Source organism: Chlamydotis macqueenii, chromosome Z (genome assembly GCF_036417535.1).
Source record: "Chlamydotis macqueenii isolate bChlMac1 chromosome Z, bChlMac1.mat, whole genome shotgun sequence".
NCBI lineage: Eukaryota > Metazoa > Chordata > Aves > Otidiformes > Otididae > Chlamydotis > Chlamydotis macqueenii.
In genome coordinates, this window is record NC_141593.1 from 11,072,090 (window position 1) to 11,097,955 (window position 25,866).

The window sequence follows — 25,866 nt, forward strand, 5'->3', positions numbered from 1 at the left end:
TCACGGCAAAGAATTTTTGAAAAATTGCACATTATGAAAAGCGTGAATCTGCAAGGCCTCTGCAGCATGCTATCTCCAGGTTACGAGGTTGCTGGGACATCTGTCCAAGAGGTCACTAAGATCCTGTTAAAGGGGACTGCATACCACTGTTCAGTTTTGCATAGTCACACATCCATCCAAGAAAACTTGTCTGTTGAAGAAGATGGACTGTCCTTGCCTTGGTCCCTGACTGTTTGATGGCTCCCCGCAACCCTGCTACACCAGTCTGACAACACCAAGGCTTTACTGAAGGGCTGCTCAGTCTTTGACCAAAGCTCTATTCTGAGCATTCAAGCTCCAGGGATAATGCTGGGCAGATCACACTTACAAAGATTTACATTGTTGTCTGAGGAATGTGAAACACAGCAGGATTCTTTCAAGAAATGCTGTGTGCAGGTACAGAGACAAGAAAGAAAGGTCTGATGCTGTAAATAACACTGGGAGAAAGATTTAGCTTTCTTGGTCATGGTTTCACATCCCACAAAGGTGGACACACATATATATACTCGGTCTGAAGTTCAGGAAGAGTTAAGAGGCAGGCTTACTGCTCTTCCCTTTTTTCACTGAGGAACTAAGACTTCCTCTTGTCACAGTCAATGTCTGTTACAGAGGGAGTAGGTGCAGGCGACATTCATGACCAATACAGAGGGGCAGAATGAGCAGATCTGGTGGTAATGGGGTATCTTTGGTACCCTGAAAGCACTTAGAAAGGGAAAACAACTACCCAGAATGACCTGGGAAAGTGATAGGAAAGAAGTTCAAAGCTACAGACAGAGGCACTGGTGTCACTGGGCACTGTTTTGCCCTACTTCAATTAGCACTCTCCCTTGGGAGGTTAAGTGTCAATAGGATTATGGGACATGGCACACCAGCACATCTCAGTGACTGTGACTATTCTTGAGCACTATTTATTTACTAGCACAGACATATTCTAAGGAGCAAAGAAATCTCAGAATATTGGCAGTCACTAAAAGAGGAAGATATCTATATCACAGCAAGAGATTCATCTAGGTAAACATGGCAGCCTTGACGTATCAATGTCTTGGAGATGTTACCCAAAAAACATGGATGAAGTTTTACTAAAGGGAGGTAAATAGAAAGAGCAAAGAAAGTCAGAAAATTGTAGACTAAAAATGAATTAAAAGTAACAAACAGTAAAAAAAGGCTCAGTGAATGTTAGAATCAAGGTGTGTGGGGAAATACAAAACTTTTATTTCATAAGAAAGAGAACAGCTTATTTAAAGAATCACAGAGTGGCTGAGGTTGGAAGGGACCTCTGGATGTCATCTTGTCCCACTCCCTGCTCAAGCAGGGCCACCTACAGCCAGTTGCCCAGATGACGTCAGAATATCTCCAAGGACGGACAGAGATTCCACAAATTCTCTTTTTCACAACCTTTTCTTCTTCAAATTTGAAAAAAAAAAAAGTTTAATATGCCATGCTTCACATTAACAAGAAGCAATAACTTGAAGGAGAATAGCAAAAGATTACTAAAACATTAAAGAACAGTAAAGTTAGATGCATTAATTATCCTCTAATTGATTTAATCAGTTCTGTGAAACCAAGTGTATTGATCTTACCTCAATATTCATTCAAGTGTTCTTGAATAGATTTTGAAATGTTGAAAATTATTTTTAAAAATAGACTGGGAAAGTTTCAGAGGATTAGAGAAGAACGTATTTCAAATTACCTTTAGGAAAAGAAAGAGGTATATCTGTGGCCTAATGGAACACCACACCTAACTTTACTTCACAAGATGACACAAAAGCAAGTTATTAAACAACCAAGATGAAAATGGCAAATGTTAACCAAGATGATAAAGCAATAAAACAGTCCACATGAACCTATCTAGAACAAATTATTCATTTCAGTCTAATATCCTCCCGTAAGGGGGGTACCTAGCTTAATGAAAATAGACAGCCAGCTGATGATGTGCATTTTTACACGACCTCATAGCACATACTTTCAGCAAATGACGGAAATATGGTCTAGGTGAACAAATAACAAGACTGGCGCACAGCTAACTGAAAAACTGTAATAAAGCAGTCCTTGGTGACTCAGTGTCAAAATGAAAAGACATTTCTGATATGGTCTGGCAGGGCTCTGTCCAGAGCCAAGCTCTCTTCAGTATTTTCATTAACTAACTGAATGATGAAAGACAGCATGCACTTACAACATTTGCAGATGATGCCAAGTTGTAAGAGTTGGCAGGAATGTTGGAGGACATAGTATGAATTCAAAAACATCTCACCAAGTTGAAAAACCTTAAGAAAACAGTAAGCTGAAATTCAAAAACTTTTACAAAATATGACATTTAGGTAGAACTTTGTATACACACATACATATATATACACACACACTCATGTACACACACACTCCTCCCCAAACAAAATGGAGAACATCTGCTGATCTAGAAATACTGTATTAAGAGATCCAGAGTTTACAACAGACCACAAACTAGATAAATCAAAGTGGGATGGTTACAAAACAAGACAAATTGCATCCCAACATTCAGAAAGACGGTCCTATATAAAGTGATAGCAATTATCCCATCTTATTTGCCAAATGTCGGCTGGTGTTGCAATTAACATCATTGATGAAGAAATATATGATAAAACTGAAGCAAGTCCAGAGGACAACAACAAAGTCACCAGATCTTTAGAAAATACAAGGAAAATCTGAAAATAACCTAATGGTTTTGTTCAGAATTCAGACCCCAAACCAGCTATTAAGATGACCGTTATCTTCCATGGGATGCATATAAAAATAGAATCTTCATTTTCAGTACAGAAGATGTTGGTTATGTACAAGTGAAATATTTCTAATAGTGGTAATGACTGACTAGGACAGACTGTAGCATCTCTGCTTCTGTTCAGGATGTGCTGTGCTTGAGAGTACAACATTTGCCTGGACTTTCTTTTGTAGGCTCTTTCACCCAAGCAGATCTAAATACAGGTCTTTGGGCATGCGCAGGAAGAAATGCTTCACTTGTCCCTCTTAAACAAGGGAAGCTAAAGCCATTCTCACCTGGTCAGGGGAAGGCACAAGATGAAACTTCAGACTGCCATCAGGAGTCCACGTCCTGAACAACTGCTGATATGGTGGTGACAGAGCAGGGGTCCTACCCACCAGCTGCATCCAGAGGGCACCTACAGGATCTTGGTGGTCTAGCTGTGCTTTAACCCCACTGCCACGGGATACACTAAGTAATCTCTTGCTGTCCTTTTTAGCCCTGCATTTCCATTAACCTGCATCATGTCAGGCAGACCCAAGAGCAAACAGATACAGAGAAACAGACTTTCGATAGCCTTCTCCATCAATACAGAGACATAAAGGCAGATCAGCACAAGGAGATTTCCAGATCTGGAACCTTGGCTGTACTGATTAGCTTGGTTTAAAAAGACCATCAGAAAAATAAGGTTATTTGTTCAGAAACCAGAATCTTTCACTTCAGGTATCATGATTTCAAGAATATAAAATCAATTAGTATAAAAAGAAATCTGTTTACATAAAAAAAAAAAAATTACAGTGGGAAGGATATTAAATAGAAGTTTGTAAAATGTGAGTAGGCTCCCTGATGACCATATTATCTTATTATAGTTGCTAGAATTGGGTTGCTGCCCTCTCACCAGACCTTACTCCACAGTAACTACATTCTCAGGACACAGCAGGGTAACAGCACAGAAACTGAACTGTCAAAAAGCCTGATGCTGGGTATCAGTAAAGTCAATAGCAATATACAAAAAACAGTAAGCACTTCCCTGAGGCCATAGAAAACTTTGCAATCTATATTGCTCCTGCACAAGAAAGTAGAAGTTACTCAAGTATTATAACCATTCAGTAACGACCAGAGATCAGGGGAAACTGGGAGAAGTCATCACCTTTCACATCAAGGATCTTCCAAGTGCTTTACACCTCAAAACAGTTTTAAGTCTCCCTGTAAGAGATATTTGTTTCATTTACTCAAACAGAAAGACAGCGCCTTTGAAAGTGACTATTACAGGCTGCTAACACCTGTTCTGATTGAACTTCATTACCTTTAGAAATTAAAGTTAATTTTGGCACAGCCATTAATGCAGATAAATTATATGTTCATTTCTACATTCAAACAAGACATAGTATAACACGGGAATCACCAGCTGCTGTATCCAAAGAACACTGTACAACCATAACCACTGGTCTGACTACTTATATTCTTTCAAATTTCAGGTTACTGTTTTCTTACAATTTCTGTGCCAACCACACAAAATGCTTTTACTTTACCACTGCTACAACCCAGTTCCAATACACAATCTAAACTTCAAACAAAGGTGCATAATTCCATATTACAGTATCTCCCTTAGGGCATGTGCTTAATAAATTATGAACCCCAGATATATCAGTTTAACTTTGGATTAATATTCTTACTTTTGCTTTGCAGATTCAAACTGGTTTTACCAGGCTGAATGCTGCTCTGAGTTCAGAGGCATTTGCTTAATGGTGGATACAAACTCTGATGGTGGGACAAAATAGAAATGCACCACAAAAATCTGTTATGTTAACAGCCAACTAAAAATATGTTTACGTATCCATGGTATTAATGTTCTATACAGTAATAAAGCTAGCTTACCTACATGACCCTGGTCACGTACTAAGTTAGAAAACACATATAATTTAGAGAGAAATTATATGTAAGTGACAGTTAGAACATAATAGCACATCTACAGCCAACTTGTGTTATATACTTATCTGAACCCTGGTGTCTCCAGGATTCATCTAATAGCTTAATTTTTTTGCTGGATTCTAAAACAAAACTCTTCGAGATACTTCTGGTTATAGTAAAACCTGAATGTCATAGTCATCCAAGAGTTATAGAATAGAACAGAATAGAAGAGAATAGTAGAGAATATTTCCATTGGAAGGGACCTACAATGATCATCTAGTCCAACTGCCTGACCATTTCAGGGCTGAGCAAAAGTTAAAGCATGTTGTTAAGGGCATGGTCCAAATGCCTCTGAAACACTTGACAGGCTTGGGGCATCAACCACCTCTCCAAGAAGCCTGTGCCAGTGTTTGACCACCCTCTCAGTAAATAAATGCTTCCTAATGTCCAGTCTAAACCTCCCCGGCACAGCTTTGAACCATTTCCACATTTTCTGTCACTGGATCCCAGGGAGAAGAGCTCGGCACCTCCCTCTCCACCTCCCCTCCTCAGGAAGCTGTAGAGAGCAATGAGGTCACCCCTCAGCCTCCTTCTCTCCAAACTAGACAAGCCCAGAGTCCTCAGCTGCTCCTCAGAGGATCAGCCTGTTCCTTTCAGCCAATTCCCCAGCTTTGTTGCCTTCCTGTGGACACATTCAAGTCCCTTCACATCCTTCTTAAATTGTGAGGCCCTCAAGGTGACACCGCACCAACGCTGCACACAGTGGGATGATCACCTCTTGTGACCGGCTGGTTGTGCTGTGTTTGATGCACCTGAGGATGCAGGTTGTCCTCTTGTCTACCAGGTCACACTGAGCTTCTATTGAGCCTGCTGCCAACCAGCATCCCCAGATCCCTTGCTGCAGGGCTGCTCTCCAGCCACTCCTCTCCCAGTTTATACTTGTGCTTGGTATCACTCTGTCCCAGATGCATAATTTTGGCATTTCGACTTTTAAAATTTTATCCCATTAATCATATAGCATAATGCTCCAATCTATGAAGATCCCTCTGCAGATCCCCTCTGCAAGGCCTCAAGAGAGTCAACAGCACCTCCCAGTTTGGTATTATCAGCAAACTTCCTAATGGTGCATTCAACTCCTGCAACAGAACATTCACAACAGTATCGAACAGAACTGGACCTAGAGTTGATCTCTGAGGAATGCCACGCTGGTGACCACTTGCCAGCCAGATGTAGCCCCATTCACTACAGCCCTTGCAGCCCTGCCATTCAGCCAGTTCTTCACTCAGTGCACTGTGTACCTGCTCACCTCACAGCTAGAGAACCTGTCCAGAAGGATGCTGTGAGGGACAGTATCAAAAGCCTTACTAAAATCTAGAAAAACTACATCCACCACCTTCCCTTCATCCATTAGACAGGTGACTTTATTACAGAAGGATATCACAGTAGTTAAACAGACCTTTCCCTTTATGAAACCAAGCTGACTGTGCCCAATGATGGCATTGTTCTTTAAATACCTCTCAGTAGCAGCCAGTATGATCTTCTCCATAATTTTTCCAGGATCAGAGGTTAGACTAACAGGGCTGTAGCTTCCTGGGTCTTCCCTCACATCCTTGTAAATTAGAATAACACTGGCTAGCTTCCAGTCAGTGGGGACCTCCCCAGATGCCCAAGACCTTTGGTAGATGAGCGAGGGGTGTTCTTTCATAACATCTGCTAGGTCCTTCAGTACTCTGAGATTAATCCCATCAGGCCCCATGGACTTGAGAACATTCTGTTGATAACAGCTGGTCCCTTAAAATGTCACTGTTCAGTTATGTACAGTTTTAAAGAATCCATAAATACAGACACATTCTGTGTAAGCAATCTAATATTCGATATTCCAAGGTACCAATTTTTTTGTGTGACAAAAACATAAAATACATTCATTTGAATGCATGATACTAATTTTGGATAATCACGACAAACTAAGAAGCTTTATTTCATCAGCAGTGGTTCAGACAGCTGTGTGTACTCTCCACTTCTTATGAGTTAAAAGTAACTTACCTCACTCCAGTTTCCTACTACCCAGTAGACATCACCAGGCAAACTGCTGGATGTGATTAGGTGGCTCTTTTCAGTGACATTCATTAAAACACCCTCAGATGTTGCACTTTGGTTCCTGAGAGCATGCTTGAGAGTTGAAGACTGTGTGCTGGAAGTCATGGTGTCAGGTAGCTTCCTTTCTCTTCTATCGTCAGTCTGGTCTCTTGGTACATGACCAAACACTGTGGGCATTACTGCTTGTGGAGTAGTTACTTCGGCAACAGGCACATCAACTTGCAGACTGATATAGTTTGCTGTTGTTGGAAATGCCAGCCCTTGTGATGCTCTGCTAACAGGAAGGAGCGTAGAAGGGTCTAGGTGATGAGATGCTGGGGGAGGCTGAGAAGTCAGGCTCTCATTTTGAAGGACAGGAGAGCCAGTATGTATGGTTGTGCTCCTGGTTCTGACTTCAGGATTGTGTTCCGTACTACAAAGGAGATTGATTGGCTTCTCACTGCCTCCAACTGACCCATCAATGTCGTCAGATTCTTCAGTTAAGTAATCATAGCTGGAAGTTATTTCTGGACTACTGGTAAAAGACAAGATAGGAGTGTTCTCACTTCTTTGCACCTCACTCTCCACAGTAGAAACTAGCTCACTTTCAGAAATATTTTCAGCATGCCTTATAATTTCTGTACTTAAACTACTATGAAAAGGCCATGAAGTAGTATTTTGGTGTGAACTACTTTCAGTAGAAGCAACTTGGTAATTGTAAACATCACTCGGTCCAGTGAAATTATTTTGTGATGTTTTGTTGGCCGTTCCTTCTTTTTCTGAGAAATTACCTAAATCAGAGGATGTAGGCAAACAAGGAGTTACATTTTCAGGCTTGGGTATGTTTGTTGTTGTATGGGAACTTGGGCTTGGTATGGGTATTCTGTGAGGAGGACTCCGTTTGGGATTAGTAGTTGTTTTTCTGATTATGATCTTTCCTCTTCTGGGTGCCAGTGGGGGTATTGGAAATCTTCCAGCAGAAGGACACTGCTGGAGACCACATAGGGCCTTAGAGTTTGGTCTCTTGGAAGTATCACATGGCTCATCATTATTTTTGGCACAAGTGACGCTACGAGTCCTTATTCCACCACCACATGTAACCGTGCACTGCAAAAGAAAGAGATTTAATGTATCTCCCCTCTTCATTCTGCTGCACGTATCAAAAAAAAAAGTATCAAATGGCACCTGTTTATATTAAAGAAGCATCATTATAAACAATCTACAACAAAACTTCTCCTGAGGAACAAGACTTTCATTCTAGTGATGTTCTGCTACCATGAAGCTCTTTCCAAGTTTTTAGAACAGTAAATGTCACCTTGGGAAAACAGGAGTTAAAAAAGACTAAATGATAAAGACAAAATATGAAAATAATGACAGAATCTGATTTCTTCAGTTGAATCACAAAAGTTGTTTAGCCAATACCTTTTCCACTAGGATTATAAAAAAACAGACTGAAAACCTGCCAGCAAAACCGTATCTGACTGCCTCAGTGCTGGCTACTCGCAGTGCCATGAACCAGCTCTGATCATCCACGCAGCTCACAGATCTTTGTTGACTTTATGAAACTGATTTTTCATTCAGTCTTAGTGCAACCACCACATGGTGCCAGAGCTGCTAGCATGTATCTCCAAAATTACAGACTTCTGAAAATAATAAACCTATCTCTATCTGGCTTCTATTTAAATGCAAGCACCATTGTGTACAAAGGGTGCTGGAAGCTAAGAAGACTCAGTTTTTCTGTGATGTTTTTCATCCTCAGCCCCACAAGCACAGCCATGCCTTCAGCAACTGTTCCTCCACTGAGGGCTTTCTGAAATTTCAACACATTTCTCTGGTTTGAGGTGCTAAGGCTGGATTGACTGGCTGTGTATGAATGGAGATGTTACATACAACCTACTGGGAGACGCCTTCCTAGAATGTGAGGGAGCCTGACCAGCTAATTCAGCTGACTTAAGCCAGGTGTGACATGAAGTGATGAACACTCCTATTGCCAGCACTTTAAAATCCCTGGAATATCTAACCCTTTTTACAGGTAGTCTCGGTCATGGGGCAGAAGAAACATGAGCAACCTTACGTTACTAGGTGCTCACTGTTGTTAATATGTAAAATATCATTAGCTTTGCAGTGACAGGAGCAGGGAGAAAAGCAGAGTAACCTCAGAGTAGGTTAGTTCTTTAGCTACTCTCTCAGTACTCCTTGCACTCCCAGCTGTATAGTACGTTTAAAGTACTCAGAGCTATGCAAGGTTACATCAGCTGCAATTTGACCTCTGAAGTTATTCAGTAAAGGATTTTCCTTGCTGAGAAAGACAGCAACTACTAACAGTATGTCGTTGCTTACACAGAAATACAACATACTTATTTTGTCAGACTTTGCCACTTGGATGACTTACATAACATCTGTGTGAGTTAAAAGGAACATCTAACCTCATTAACTTTTTGGGGTAATAGCTGACTTCCAGAATTAGCTTTGAAAATCTCTGCTTTAGATTACAGCTGTGTACTAAAAAGAGATTTCAGAATGGCTACAACACGCTGTCCTCATTATCTGCCTAATTAAGTACATTCAGTTTATAAGATACAGAATGATTTTCTAATAGCCAGGTAAGTTCAGAGCAAAAGGAAGTTGTTGCCTGTGTAAAATCTCTCCCTTACACTGATCAATAAAGAACACTCTGCAGTTAAAGTCTCCTGACAATCCTGTCATTTCTGCAGGAGAAATAGCCTGTCCTACACTCCTACCTCAATTTCTAGAAATTTAATTTTGTCAGTAACTTGCAAATACAATCTAATGACACACAAGCACTGCCTGTATTCTGTAACAGCACCCTATTTCTATAGAATTGTACTGCTAGCCATGTAATCCCAGTCTATTTTTTCACAGGCAGTTAAAACATCGTGGCTACTCAATTCACAGAACAATTAGCATTTAGTTATGATGGCCTGTGAGCAGCATAAACTGAATTAATACTGTCACAAAATTCTCTTAGTTCATTATGTGAATCTGCTCTTAAATAAAATAGTGAGATTGGTTTAAAAAAAAAGAGTTAAAGACAAGAGGAGTTTTCAAAAAGGAAACAAAACAGAATACAACAGAACAGAATACTTCCACTGGAAATGACCTACAATGATAATCTAGTCCAACTGCCTGACCATTTCAGGGCTAAGCAAAAGTTAAAGCATGTTGTTAAGGGCATGGTCCAAATGCCTCTGAAACACTTGACAGGCTTGGGGCATCAACCACCTCTCCAAGAAGCCTGTGCCAGTGTTTGACCACCCTCTCAGTAAATAAACGCTTCCTAATGTCCAGTCTAAACCTCTCCTGGTACAGCTTTGAACCGTTCCCATGTGTTCTGTCACTGGATCCCAGGGAGAAGAGCTCGGCACCTCCCTCTCCACCTCCCCTCCTCAGGAAGCTGTAGAGAGCAATGAGGTCACCCCTCAGCCTCCTTCTCTCCAAACTAAACAAGCCCAGAGTCCTCAGCTGCTCCTCAGAGGACCAGCCTGTTCCTTCCAGCCCTTTCCCCAGCTTTGTTGCCCTCCTCCGGACACATCCAAGTCCTTTCACATCCTTCTTAAATTGTGGGGCCCAGAACTGCACACAGTCCTCAAGGTGACACCGCACCAACGCTGAACACAGCGGGACAATCACCTCTTGTGACCGGCTGGTTGTGCTGTGTTTGATGCATCCCACGATGCGGGTTGCCCAACAGAAAGTGAAGTTGTGCAACGCCTGTAGATACCAGCATCCTAATCTAAAGAAAGCTAAGAAGCGTGAGGTCCTTCCAAAGATTAAAAGCTATCACAAAGCATATGAAAGGAGTGCTCCCTACAAAAGCTAGCAAACACAGCAGAATATGTTGCAGTATATTTAAACAAATTTATTATACTGTAGTCATCATTTTGATGACCTCACATTCTGAAGTTCATCAACTGCTACCAAAATAACTGCACAATATTTAATTAACTCTTGAAGGATACACAGGTATTCTAATGTTGTTTAGGGCTTCAGGTTAATAACAAAAGTAAAAAGGTTGCATGCTGCAGCAAAAGCAGCAGCGCTATGAATGTAAGAGATATGAATGCAAAGAATGCAAAAATGGTTCTTTGTAGGCCTATAGAAATGACAAAGAGCTTCCTCCCATCTGGCCCACAGCAGTAATGAGTATTACACACATTTTTAGCATGCAAGCGTGCTCTGTTCTACAGTCTCAAAAGCTCAGCAAGCCAAAGCCCCAGAAACAGTTAACATGCAACACTTGCATGAGGTCTTCAGCAAGCAGGGCAGCTCTTTTTCTTCTGCACAAAGCATTTGTGAAGATATGTTAACAAAAAAAAAAAAAAATTAAAAAAGGCAAAAAAGCAGGTCATTGGTCCTCTCTGTTGACTATAATAGGTCATTTTGAAAGACATGTTCAGTGTTACAGTTGACATGAATCTACCTCAGTCCAGTTGGTCACTGTCCAGTCAGATGGACACAAGACATCTCTGTTGCACGACAGATGGGTCTTTGGTTTAAGCAGGTGCTGGCACTCTGTGACAGCTAGTGCCTGCTCATCAGATCCCACTGTCTGGATGCAAAGTACGGTTCGCTTCTTCTGGCCTGTTGGGCCACACGTGGTTGAACACTTCTGCCATTCTCCTGCCCACCATCTGAAAACCAGGGGGGTAAAAAAACATCAGAAAACAATCCACCACAAGCACATTAAGGAAAAGGTCAGAGACTGTGTGAAAAAGAGCCAGTAATTTAAATTCTGAGTTCGGATATAGGGTTTTCCTATTAAGTCCAGATCACTCATGCTCTTCCTTCTGTCCTGTGCTCCAGTACCAGCCAGTCACTGAAAGATGCTGATTCCCAGACAGCAGTAGGCACTGAGTATTATGTTTCTACAATGTGTAAGGATCTACTGAGTAGATCGTCTTTCAAACCCAAATTCAAGGAACGGCTAGCAAGTTTAGCAATCTATTTACTCTGCTCTATTGTTTATCTACTTATTGCTGCCTCAATACAGAAAGATAAGAGATGAGAATCACTGGAGGGTACGAAATGACAGCACAGAGGTGGAGAAGGTCCTGTCACACATTTCTATGCAGCCAGTACTACACAAGTGCTCCTACTGGCTCTGTGTTCAACATCCAGATTTGTAACAGTTTTTGCTCCTCGCTTTGTCTATCTTCTTACTGCCTTTTGTCTATCATCTTACTTCTTCAGTTTGTGGACAATCCCCTTCCCCTTTCCTCTGTAGTTTCCATGTTCGTTCTTTGTTTCCTGATTAATTTATTCTTCAGTTGCAAATGAGCTGTCACTGATGTGGAAGATACTGATACCTATTCCTAATAATTAAAAAAAAAAGAAAAAAAGACTCAGAGCTATCAAGCTATGCACACACCTCATTTGTGCAACCATCTGGTTTTCTCTGGGGTACCTACACCTATCTTCCTTCTCTTTAGTTATGAAAAGCCTTCTGGGGCACAGACTGTTTTGCTACCTGTTCTTGAATGCAGCCCATTGCCACCACAACTCTGTGTGAGGCCTCTGGTCATTGCTATAATAGAAGAATAAATTATTTTTCTCCTTCTGCCCTTCTTTGGATTGTTTCTTGCTCTTTTAGGCTTCTGTGAACAACAAAGGAAAACTAACAAGTGGGTGAAGAGAAAAAGTGAGCACACCTCAGTGGAACACAGCAATAAAAAAGAGAAAAGTATATTATCGCAATCTGAATCAAGACATTTCAGGGTTGTTTTCATCTCTTGCATCTTCTTTCCAATTTTATCATGCCGAGTATTTTGTAAATTACTGACACTTCGGCACAAATGCAACTTGAAGTATGTGAATTGCCCTATTAATTTTAATGAAACTAGATCACATATTTCAAGCTACAGACATACTAAGCTGACACCCCCTCCATCATTGTTTTCAAATGGCTCTGACTCAGGGTTCAGCAATTTGCAGATTTAAATACCAAACTCCTAGCAATAAATTATCAGAGTTTACTACAGAACCTATCTTGATCAGCAGTAATGGTGCGTGGTTAACTATTGCATGCAAAACATTTTTTAAAAGTCATGGAAGGAAATAAGGTGCTTCAAATTCAGGAAACCCCAGAAACAAGATTTTATCCTCTTGCACCTTCATGGTCAATCTTAAATTACATTTAGTCATGTAACTTCTTCTACAGACCTCTTCCTCATTCAGCGCAGGTAACAGATGGCACTGGTGAGTGAAGTAGTTAATTGCCCAGCATCTTGTCTACCACACACATTTCAAAAAATTTGCTCTGACTAGAGGTTTAGTCTTATCAGTAACTGGAGTTTTTGACAGTGCATTTTCCTATGTCCATTCTAGGGCACATGTACATGCCTTAAACACTCAAGCACGAGAAACTTAACAAGGAAGCACATGCACTCTTGTCCCTTCACGGTCCCTACTGAGGACTTCTGAACTGCAGCATCTCAGCCAAAAGGGAAGAAAGGCAAAGCAAGGACGGCAGAACACCTACGATCCATTTGTCTGTTCTGGTACAGGATGTCCCAGAGCAGGCCCTGGACTACATAGAAGGGAGCAGCACCCAAGTGACTACTTTGCCAAACTTTATCTTGGAGCTTCTGCTGTCTTCTCACACTGCAGAGGCATAACCAAAACTGGAGATTACTGCTGAGCACACATTCAGAATTAACACAGCAATTTGAGATCCAAATATGTAACTTCTAAGCTGAAATGACCAAGCCGTCGGATCTTCCCAGTTGTAGGCTAAAGAGTAGAGGGCACTGCCAGACAGATTCAGCTTTGGGCAAGTTATAAAAAAAGCTTTCTTTAGACCACAAATAATGAGATGCTTAGCACAAAAAAAAGGATAAAGGGAAGAAAATGAGTAGGTAGCTGTGCTGATTGTGGTGAGAGACTGGGACAAGTTGATGGAAACAAGCCTGAGGGGATTCACCATCCAGTGCTTGTTCCTACCTCTGGTTTCCGATGGGATTTACCACTACAGCAACTGAGTGCTTCCTAAATATTAATGCATCACCTGGTCCCTGCAAAGTGACAGGATTGTCTTATCTCAGCAGGCAGGCATGGCACAGAAAGACTGCGGTAACAAACAAGCAAAATGCATTATTTTGGTAATTAATTTGTGTGAGCACTAATTTTCCTGAGGCTGTCAAACTAGAGAGCAGTCTGTATCGCAAAAGCGTAACCTCAGTTAGTTTTCAGATGCAGCTGTGAGTGCTCAGTTCTTCTGCAATCCACCCTGGGACAGAGGTAGGGAGAAAATCTGATTCTCTCAGATGGTATTCAGCTGTCTTAAATGAGACCTATCTCTTTTCCTCCCACGCTGAGTTTCCAAGGTCTGTAACAATTAAGAAGGAGCCCAACAGCCCTGCGCATTATACAATCCTCATCTATACCTAGATAATGAGTGCTGAATGAGGTGTGGATCCTGTTGAAAAAGTAGTAGCACAGAATTTTGGAACCAAAGTTTGCGATATTCATGCCTAAGGGGCTCCCACCATATTGTGTCACACCTAAAGAAAGACTGTTTTCCACTATGCATTTGTACAGCATCAGGCACAGCAGATACCGAAAGGGAATAGACTTTCACTCTGTGTATTGTAATAGAAACAAGATTTCCTATTCTTACTACGCTGTTGGAGTCTACTAAGCAGTCTGGAAGCAGGATAATACAGCAGCAGCAGCTAAAAAGCAGCAGATCCCAAGTACTTCTAAAATAACCTAGTAATGGTTACTCTGTTCAAGTTGGTAGTCAGGTTAAAAAGGCTCCAGGCAATTTTCTTTACAGGGGAGAGCAATTTTTTTTTTGTTCTCAACACTGTAAGTAGTTAAAATCTCACTCTTTTTCTTCAAGTATTATCTATTGGTTTTTATCATTAACATTTATGGAGCTAAATACCTGCCTACCAAAGAAACACATAAAATAAAGTCGTATTCCATAGCACAATCTGGAAAAAAGCATGCATTTATGCTACAGTCTAGTGGCACCCTTGCTAAGCAGTACCACTTAAGTTTTACATGAGTGGTTGTATAACATTTTAACTTTCAGCTGTTCAGCCATCTTTATTTTGTTCTGAGTTAACATGTGGCATACATGCATTGCAACTTTTAAAATATTTTATTTGCTTTGCTCCAGGCTCTTTTAGTAGAAAATGTGGAGAAAACAAATGTAGACCAAATCAGCTAACTAACAGGAATGTTAAGATTTGGGCTTCGAGAAGCTTGTCATTGAAATGGTTTATAATTAACTTCCTGAAATGGATTAATGAGATAAGATCTGGTTTGTGAGAGTCACAAACATTATAGTAATGTTATTCTTTGCGTGTAGCTACTATTTGATACATTATCTAATTCTGATTTAGTGGTCTAGTAGCAAGTTTCATGGTAGCATGTTTTCCATCAGTGGGATTCAGCAGATCACAGGAGGGAGAGTTATGCAAGAGAACATCCTTCTTGTTTTAGATAGCATGTTCCTATAAAGATACTGGTTTGCTGTTGGTAAGCGCGAGATCATCTAACAGTTTCAGTCCCACGGCTGCAGCACTAACCAAAGGTCCTCTGCAGTGTTGTGTTTAATGACACCATCCTCAACTCTAGAACCTCTCTATGGAACACCTGGTCTTCAGCAGCTTCACACGAACTCTGAGTTATCCTATATAATGGCGTGTGGGACAGTCACACCTTCATCCAACATTCAGATTTTCGTTAGAACCAACAAACCTACACACTGTACTAAGCGCTGTCCTGCATTTCAGATGAAGATGTGTAACCATCTGTCTGGATTAGAGGTGACACAAAAGCCACAGAAAGTAAATACCAACTACATCCCATGCGGGGACTACAGCCTGGAACAGAGACCAGATCTACAAAATGAAGGGCTTGGGAAGAGTGGATAAGAATTCATTCCTCACTGCCACCTCTTCCAACAGAAGAACTCAGGGACATCTAAAGAAGCTAGTGAGAGATAGGTTCAAAATAATTAAAATGAGGTGGTGGTTCACACAGTAGGTGTTAAAGCTGTGGAACCTCTTGCAGAGGAAGTTGTGAATGATAGAAGTTTTACAAGGTTGCAGAGGGAGGCTGGACAAGCTCTTGGAAAAGAGGTCCATTGCAGGTTACTGATTAGAAAAGCCATAAAAGCCTCTGCAAATGCCTTGAATTAAAACCAGTTGGAAGTCAGAAGAGTATTACAAAGAGATATAATTTATGCTTGCCTTGTCTTTACTCTTCCTTAGGCATGTAGGCCCTGCTGATAGCCAGAACAAGGACTCAGACCTTTGGCCAAACTACCACAGTCACTCTTCTGTGACTTTATTAAGAGAAAAATAAATACACAACATGACTCTAGAACTAAATACATATAGATTTCCTGCACTGCATTTTGTCAGTATTTTGCTCTCCTCAGAAGGATAACTACTGTGCTTTCCTCTGCAGCGCGGAATGAGCTTGAGATGCATCACTCAGGCTGGCAGCATATGAGACCTTTTCTGCCTGGCCTACAGAAGAGCTTGGTTCACACATCATATAATTCTACAACCTGCCCAACAAGGGACAAATTCTGCTCCCTCACTTTCAAGGGCAGATCTGAATAATGCAGTCACTTCGAACAAATGGGATAAATTGAACTCACTTGGAACTTTGGAATAAATAGCACAGTTTATATGCGCTGTAAATAAAAAACACCCCCATGTATGTGGGTAGCCTCAGCTCTTAACTAGTCAGATAGTTAGCAAGTTTGATCTACTGTCAATTGATTTCCTAGCAATCTACAAAGAATTATGAAGTGCTGTTAGTTTATGCTTTTAACAGTCATTTACAGAGGCGGTAAGTGCAAAGATGTAATTCCCAGAGGAAGTATCGTATACTGTTGTGAGGGTACTGGTAAACATATATAAACATAATAAAACCAACAGCCATGCAGAATTTTTTACATCGAAGTAACTGCTGACAAGTGTAACCTGATACACTTTAAGGAAATCATTGTAATGGCTTTGATTTGATTCTGATTTAACCAGAATTACTAGGGAAAGACTGGTATACCATCGTGAACAACATGATAAACAGTATCTGAAGACACTGAAAGACAAAAGCAAGACATTCCAGTACCTAAAGCATGAAACTAAACCCAACATTGATCTCTTCCAGCAAATTCATGCCTATTTTACAAGCCCACAGTTCTGCTGTCTCCTGGAATGTTTGCTGTGGTTAGTCTTCCTTACGCTACTCACTAAAATTGTAGAACAGAAAAAACAGAGACGAAGACAAAATAAAATAAAGATATGAGAACGGAAAAAATTATTCCCATGTGATTACAGAACGAAGAAAGGTGCACTTCGCTGACACGAAAAACTAAGAAGGGACATAATAAAAAGATGCCAAATAATAAGTATTATAAAGAAGGTATAATAATTAGAGTTATAGAAGTGGGCATTTCTACTCATCCTCCCTCACAAAAAGGACAAAAGAGTATCAAAAATACTGAAAAACAGCATCAAAAGGCTTAAAAAACCTCTCTGCAAGTTGGTTTTTGGAACACACAGTAATACATTATCACTTGAGCTAAGATGGGAATAGGATTTTTAAAATAAATAATATTTTTTACAGTTTTCAGGCACACCTGCACCTAAACGGAACAAAAAGAGTATCTATACAGATGAGAGAGCAATTTCTGCCATTCCCAGCACAGACTGCTCATTAACTTTCATTGGAAACTTCTTAGGGCAGCTCATTCCTAATCTGTCCATTACTGGGTTTCTGCCACCTTGCTCTGAAATGCTTGGGAGCTCTCACTTTGGCTGGCTGTAGATGCCACACTAATCTAGTACTAGAATTAGTATCTTCCTTTGAATAAGGCCGCTATTTAGGATTACCAGAGCCTTCACAGTACTCATTACCTGGGCGGACAGTCCTTTTCATAGCACTTTTTTTGTCGCCCGTTCGGCTGTGTTGCTGGGTCGCAGAAGGAGTTTTTGATCGCTCCACTTCCCTTCCGCATGCAGTGGGCAATCTGGCGCCGCACCCCTGTGAGAGAAAGACACACAAAACACTTCCCAGTAATCCATGCAGATTGGGGATGAGCTGTAGAAATTTTCTAGCATAGGGAGTACCCACTGGTCATACTCCACATCCCAGAACAGAGTAACAGCTGTGAAAGTTAGTTCTGCTGAATGTCTGGGCTAAGTCGGGTGTGAGCATCCATTAACCAAGCTGAAAAGGTGTTAAGCAAACCTCTTTTGAAGCAGACAGCTCAAGCAACATACTAGAAAACACTTTCCCTCATCTCAATTTAGTTGTCAGCCTCAGACAGTGCTCCTGCAGGCCCTGAAGCAGGTTTAAAGGCTATGAATAGTTCTTGGATTACTCGCAAGAGGCATCATAGTGGCATCAGGCTATTCACAGCAAGGGTATTTTTCCTGATCTTTTCTCTGTATTTCTGGGAAGGCTGTTTAAGCAGAATACAAACTGGATTGTACCAGCAAAACTATAACCTTGTAGCCATTAATGAGGAATTCCACTTTTAAGAAGTTTGGGTACAAATCTTGACTGAAAATGATGATGCCATAATAGAAGAGAGAAATTCTTCTATTTTCTAAATAACTAATACACAGCACTCATCAAAAAAGGCAAAGCACAGTAATGATGAGAAAAACAGAGAAATCCCATACATACAATTTGGGTTATTTCCTACCAGTTCCACTTAAAAAAAACCTCCCATGCATTTAAAAGGAAGAAATATGAACCAAAACACTGCATTACCCTAATGCGAATCAAAAAACAAGACAGTTTCCAGAGGCCTGCCTTCCATACAGTTCTGCAATAATTTGAGGTAGGTCCTTTGCTGCAAAGCCAGTGTGAAAAAAGTACTGCAATATTATAATTTGAAAAGTTATAGCTGTACTGATATAGAGGCATTAAAATAGTGGCATTAGACTTAAACAAATCCAAAGGACTAAAAAGACTGAAGAAACCTTGTTTATTAATTCTTGTTAAATTAACCATGCTATTAATTCACAGTAATTAATATGCAGGTGGTAGGTTACTGTATCTCTGTGACTTTTATCCTTCTCTAGGGAAGCAAAGGGCCTAACTGCACTGTTACTATGGTGTCAGGGATAAGCGTTAGGCTATTTTGCAGCACGTCTAGGAACTAAGCTTTTCCTTGCCACACATCCCACACCAACTAGTGTAGGAAACTATCTGGAAGGTAAGAACAGTAATCTATAGATAATAAAACTTGGGAAATATGAAAATATTTATCTATACAACATATACTTATGTTCCTCCGTACAGCAATGTCCCCATACATGGCAATTAAAACATATTTCCTAAAATTTCATGCTAGCATTATGGTTATCATGCTTTAAGTAATTTCACAGTAGCATTCAAATTTTTCCCCTTTCCAAAACCTAACCATCTACTTACAAAAATAAACACAGAAAAACCAGAATAACAACTCTAACACTAGGAAATCCAAAGCTAGACACAGAGATATCTTTTGGTGGGAGAACTGAGCATGGACTGCATGTGTGAAGGGGAGGTTGCAGTCAGAAATTACTGAAAAAGGCATCCACTACACAAGGAATTAAAAAAACTTTCTATGCATACATGGGTCTTTCCATAGAAGCAGATGGAAATCTGTATCTCATTTTCATAGCACCTTAAGGCATCAGGTCTGTGACACTGTGAGAAAATGCCACAGCTTTTAGAGTACTTTCAAACTTGCAACTGAGACATAGAAGACAATTACTGACAACAGTACAGGATTTGATGACTAAGCTAGAACAAGGATTATTTTCCACTTAGAAGGAAGGATTAAGGGACTGCAGCCCTGTGCTCCCATTAATACCCTTCACTGAGGCTTCTGAACTCCAGGGTGCATGATGTGGAAGTAGCTGCACGACCGCAGCCAGGCTGCATATGGCTCTCTCCTGTCCCTGGAGGACTTCAAGCAGCACAAAGCTTTTCGGTTCAGTGCAGGACTCCCAAGGAGCAGTGCTCTGTTTTGTGCTATGAAAAATGTAACTGGAACAGTTAGCAATCTTCCTGCTAGTTGTAAACAAAACAGTTCACAGAAATACATTTCCACCCCTTTCAAAATCGTGATATGTTGCTGCTACAAATGCAAATAAGAGAACTCTTCTGCTTTGATAAATTTTTGTGTCATTTCAGCCGCTGTAATTCACTTTCAAAGCATGATAAATCTTTGCAAAAAGTTTGTTTTGAGGCTGTACTTCTCATAAAACATTCGCTGATCGCTAGCATCAATAGACTGATTTATTCACATAAACGATTTTTATTGTGGAAGTTATGTGAACTCCCACTGTAATTTCAAATTCTGGAAAGTTCTGGGATGGATGTATATATTTAAAGAAGGCAAAAATGCACAGTTTTTACATCATGACTGTGTATAGTTCAGTTCTAAAGCTGGAAGAAATCCTGTATGCATATACGGATACACATATACATACGTAGGTATATATATCACAACATAATGAAAAACAGTGTTCCAGCTTGAGCAAGTTGAACTGAAAAACATTGCAAAAGTAGAAAACAAACCACCTCACACTGACCCTGCCCTACCAAACATTTACACAGATACATAACTTAAATGTGTAATATCATATTCAAGTCTCAAGTTCAAAATTCTAAATATACTTCAAAATTCAGTAAAGCTGAAAACCTAAATACTATTTCTAGAGGGCTCTGAGAGGGTAGCTGTTTTCCTCCCTTCACCTCTTTTACTTCTCTCTGCCCTCAGTGCTAACTAGTCCACTGAAACTGTTTTGCACGTACAAAGATGCTTCAATCAGGAGATAGTCCCTGTGGTCATAATCCCACTGCAAAGACCTTGCTTTTTCCTCTGGAGTTGGAACATCCCATTTCTTTCTGCCTACTTCAGCACTCATTGCACTGTAGGTATCGCTACCATCACTTCACCATCTCCCTCGCTGTAAGACTCACTTGCAAGTAAAACTTAAAGTTAGCTAAAGCAGCCCTTCCCACATCCATGTGTCTTTACACAGAAGTGTACCATCTCAGTTCTGTGAAAAAAAAAAAACCCCTACAAATATTTCTGGGAAAAAAAAAAAAAGAAACCAAGAACAACAAGAGTCAGATCAAAGAATGGTCTTGATTTCACTAAATCTGCTCAGACATTGCTTCTACCACTCTGTACCCCTTTCTCACTCAGATGGGGGCGGGGGGGAGGGGAGAAGTGCCAGTTTAAAATCATTTAGGTTTGGAAGGTTTTTGAAATCTGTTGGCTGAATGACATAACTGAGGCTGAGCACAACAGAAATGAAGCAAACATAAAAAATGTGTATGCAAAAAAAGCATATTTGATTGTGAATCTAATTTGAACATGAAATTTTCTCAGTTGTGCATCAAATCAGATTATCTGCAAGAAGTTCACTTTGGTAGCTGAATGAATAAATTATACTTGGTGCATGCACAAGTTATGTAGACAACCTTTATATTCTTGATGTTTCTAAAACTCAGACTCATAGTAATGAAGGAAAAGACAGTAACCTTTGTTTTCTAAAATCAATACTACAAGTTTAGTACTACTTTTCAGTTCAGAGACACCTTGAGGTAATTTTGCAAAGTAGCCCTGAAAATAGTCGTGAAAAATTTAGAGGACACATAACAATTAACCCCCACACAAATCTTATAGTTAGGTCCTTTTGCAAAGTGCCAATTACTTATGCTGTCTCTGGAGAAGAAAACTGTCGAAGTTGCCTAATATTTTGCCTTAGTTGCAGCTGTGCCACACTTTGCTTCCAGTCAACACCACTCAAAGCTAGTTCTAAGAAACTTGATTGAAGCCTTTAGATAAGGATGAAGGATTTACACTTGTAATTTCTAATTGACCATTATTTAAAGAAAGAATAATGGGTATCTGGTACAGAAAAAGACTCAGTGAGGCATTTAAATTAATCTTCCGATAAAAAAGCTTAAGGACTTTACATGTTGTCTTGACAGTAGGTTATGGAGGGACAGGCTCTTGGCCGGAGGGTGCAGCAGTTTGCAGGACGCTGTCCAGTGTGCACACATCCTGATTGCAAAGCAATTCCTTTCTGCATAAAGCAAACAGTAGGCAGAGATTCAAACTGCCCTGCAGTGAGGACAGAGCAAGGCTTATAATTTTGACTATAAATTATCCCCTTCAGCATTCGTTTGCCATGAAATGGATTGCAATCTAATTTCTGAACTATTTTCTACATTGCAAATGGCTATCAGGTATCACAATGTGTTCTTCCTTTCCCTGCAGGCAGTATTAGGTATGTTTGCTACAGAAAATACTGATTTTTCAGACTTTTTTTTCCTTGTTAAATGGTGTTACTGTAGACTGGTCAGACCCAGTCTTTGAGACTACAAAAAAAACCAGGGGCATATGAAAGAAATGAAGCAAAACATGAGCACATTTGCATCTTCTCTTTCTCAATTGCAATGGAGTTGGGGAAGGATATGAGTCAGGGCATGGCATGGTGCTACCTTGAGGCCACGAATCTTTTAGAAAATATCTTTAGGGAGCTGCCTTGCGTTAATTCTGAGAAGGGAGAGCTCCACTCTACAGAGACATTATCCATCATCGGGACTTGTTCCAGGTACATTTCCCTTGGATGAGGAGCTGTATCATAGGGCTAAAACTGTATTTTTTTATCTTAGGACAGATGAGGCTTTCCTGCACCAGCCCATTCACATGCCTGTAGCCCTCCCTATTCACCTTCACTCTCTTGTCTCCAGAAGGCATTTGATTGCATTATCCTGATCTCTGCGACTACAAAATGCCAAACTGCCCTTGGATTTACTGCTACCATATTGACTGATCATGATGAGAGGCCCTATGCTGAATATTTAGGCAGGTGCAGGTTTGCCAAGAGAACTAAATTCTTGGTAAGGATCAGTTTCTCCCACTAGCTGTGGCTATCCAAGTTAGTTCAACAGTTTACCTTTTTTGGCCCTCCCTTTTATCTTGAAAAACTACTGGTTTATTATTTGCCAAATGATAACTACAAAATTCCTTGACGGTTATTTTACTACTACCTTTAGTCCAAACAAATGCAACTTTTCTTATCTCACCGACCTCCCTGTAGGCTTGTCTTGAGTAAGACTTGTCATGCAGCACACCAATAGCAGATGGTCTTGCCTACCTCAATGCACTTTATCTTACAAACCTTTCAAAACTCTTCAAATGCCTGAGATTTGGCGCAACAGGTCTGTTACTGCCAATGGTAATAAATTCTGAATCTCGACAGAGTGTACATTCAGATAAAATCAATCTCATCATTCAAAGCCAGAAGGAAGTTGAAATCAGAGAAGGGTGTTGCTTAATCCAGCAACACAGGGAACATTCAGTTCTGCCTTTATTCTGCCTACTGGTCCTGAACTGAACTTGGAGGAATCAAGCCATAATAATGCGTAACTGTGTAAGACTTTCCGGTTCTAGGTCAACAATCACTACTATGCCCACATTCTCTGCTAAACGTAGCAAGACTTTAGAGTTTCCAAATTTCCATAATGATGGAGAGCTAACATTTTCCAAATACAACTTCCCTGATACTATATTCTTCTTTTTTATGCAGCAAATCCCAGGCATTTCTGCTGATGTGTTCGTGCTCTGATCATCCAGGCATAAACCTGCTATATAACTGCACTAGTGTGGAGGGCCAGCTAGCTCAGATTCAGTGCCAAGCTAATAGGACAACCACACAGCTGATCCACATTCAGACAGCCCAGACAGAGCACAACCAGATTAAGCACTGGGGTACCTGCAGAAAACTGCAGACAGGCTGTAATACCAGAGCTCCCATGGTTGAAGCGATGCATTGAAGCTCTGTGCTGGGGGTTTCCCTTTTTTCTGGGTTTGGAGTAAGCACCAACACCCTGACTGCATCATATATTAGCAGATTACATCCTCCTTCAGACTTGTTCTGTTACATTTTAAAATGTATGTACCTCAACAGAAAGAGAGCAAAGGGTCTACTATTTTTTTTTCTCCTGTCCATGAAGGAATGCAGAGAACTGGAAAGGTTTCTGTGCCTTTTTTGAACTGTGATACACTTCTTGGTTCCCCTGCAAGCTCATGTCAGTAAGTCTAAAATCTTGACTAAAACATATAATTTCTACTTATGCAAAGAAAAAGCCAATGAGTTCAAGAAATACTTATTAAGAGCCCAAAGACAGTAAGCAGGGAAAGTCGCTTATTAAATAAAAACTGAAAAAAATCCCATATCCTGCAGTCCTCTATTTAAGTGATCCGTGTGGCAGTTAGAAATCAAAGCCAAGTCACACAGTTCTTTAGCCAGAAGGTAGTATACAGGGTTATAATTTACTTAGTAAGAAACAGTTTTGAGAAAAGTGCAGCTAACGTAAAAAGCATATTAAACAGTCTAATAACACTTCCCGCCCCTCCTCTTTTTGTTATTGCGCCAATTGCTACACTAAATACTATTCACAACTAGGTATCAGAACTAAAACAGGCATCATGCAATTAAACAAAATACTTGTTTTGGGTACCTATTTAAATAAAATGGTTTTTGTTGTTTCCTTTTTTTTCTGCTAACCAGAAAGCACATGATGTTTTGTGCTGAGAGACTCTTCTCAAACAAGACCCCCAAAATGAAAGAACACAATTATTTGCATAAATATGTATATATGGATGTATAAATTTCTCTATAATATCCCCATTATAGATAAAAAAATCTATTGAAACAGCATAGTTTACACTATTCTTCCAAAATTCTTCTTTTAATCTTCTAAAATTAAGGGCATACAATGTCCTTTTGAATGCATTATTTTACTGTCTTCCCTGACAGGAAAGATTAAAAAATTGTTACTCCTGTAATCATCACTGCTTCTAGACTCCCAACTGGATTTGTTACAATATTTGTTTGTCTCTTTCTTTCCATCTGAAAAGTAGTTAAAGAAAGCAACAATTATCAAAAACCATTGACAATACTCTAGCATCAGAAAGAGAAAAGCCTTATTTCACGTTTGTCCAGTGGCTGTAACATTCATCTTCTACTGTTCTGTAGATTTTTTTTTCACAGTCAGTCAAAGAACAAAGTTCCCACTCTATCCCCAGCACCCTTCCTCTGTCCAGTAAAATTCAGGAACTAATTCAGATGGAAGGTTGCAATCTCTTCCCCCCCAAGTGCAGACTTCCTTTCACACACATTTTTTTCATCTTTTGAAATTCTTCCTGCAAAGGATGGATAAAAACCTTTACCTTCGTAAAGAAACTTTCAATCTTTTTATCATTACCATTGGTTTACTGCAAGAATTAACTTAATCTCATTGATCTGCTAACTACTTTAAAGAGAGGTTTCCTGCTAGTATTTTTGGTGTGTTACCAAAGGCAAACTTCTAGACTTGTTGTTAAATCCTACTTTATGGTCATCATTCTGCTTGTCTGGTTTAATATGCCACACAGGACTACAACGTAACTGCAGCTGCTCCCAAGCCATTGAACTGAGAGTGGCAAAGACATGGAAGTTCTCAAGACTGATTTAAACAACATAATTATTGAGAAATGCACAAAAAGCATTGTTGCTTATCAAGGCAGGACAGAAATGAAGAATATTTTTTGTAGTTAAGGGAAAGACTCAGTAGGAAAACAAAAGCAGTCATAAATTAGTATTGCTGGGAAGCAGGGCTATTGTGAACAATACTGACAACAAATTATGAGGAAAAGAAAACTGTAGTTTTTCATTTTGGTTCACAGAGGTTGAGAATTGCAGGGCAGGTGTTATAGAAACCTGTTTGCCTTAAATGATTTAATAACATTTTATTTTAAAGCCAAAACACATTATTCTAACCATGTGATCTGATTTCCCGACAAATGCAGATTAGAGAACCTTACCTCTTTGGGAACACTGTCTGGAAAACTTAGAGATGAGATTTGCCAGTAATGAAGACAAACAGTAATAGAAAAAAGCAAGGAATTACCTCTTCCACAGGTAACACTGCAGACTGTCCACTCTCCATACTGCCAAAAATAGTCTGGCTCTCCAATCTCATTCTCGTGATTTTCTTCTTTTCGTACAGTGTATTCATACTTGATTCCAGGGTTAGTTTCTTGAAAAAGTAGCTGAAAAAAG

General features: G+C 40.0%; 1 protein-coding gene across 1 annotated transcript in view; it reads right to left on the reverse strand.

Moving 5' to 3' along the window:
• Nucleotides 1–25,866, reverse strand: part of ADAMTS12 (ADAM metallopeptidase with thrombospondin type 1 motif 12) — a 170,931-nt gene that overhangs the window by 12,846 nt on the left and 132,219 nt on the right. Inside the window, exons 16-19 of the mRNA XM_086770225.1 lie at nt 25,715–25,856; nt 17,659–17,785; nt 11,199–11,409; nt 6,725–7,864 (exon numbers count right to left, since the gene is read on the reverse strand). Coding sequence (XP_086626351.1) covers nt 6,725–7,864; nt 11,199–11,409; nt 17,659–17,785; nt 25,715–25,856 — 1,620 coding nt within the window. The remainder of the gene's footprint in view (nt 1–6,724; nt 7,865–11,198; nt 11,410–17,658; nt 17,786–25,714; nt 25,857–25,866) is intronic.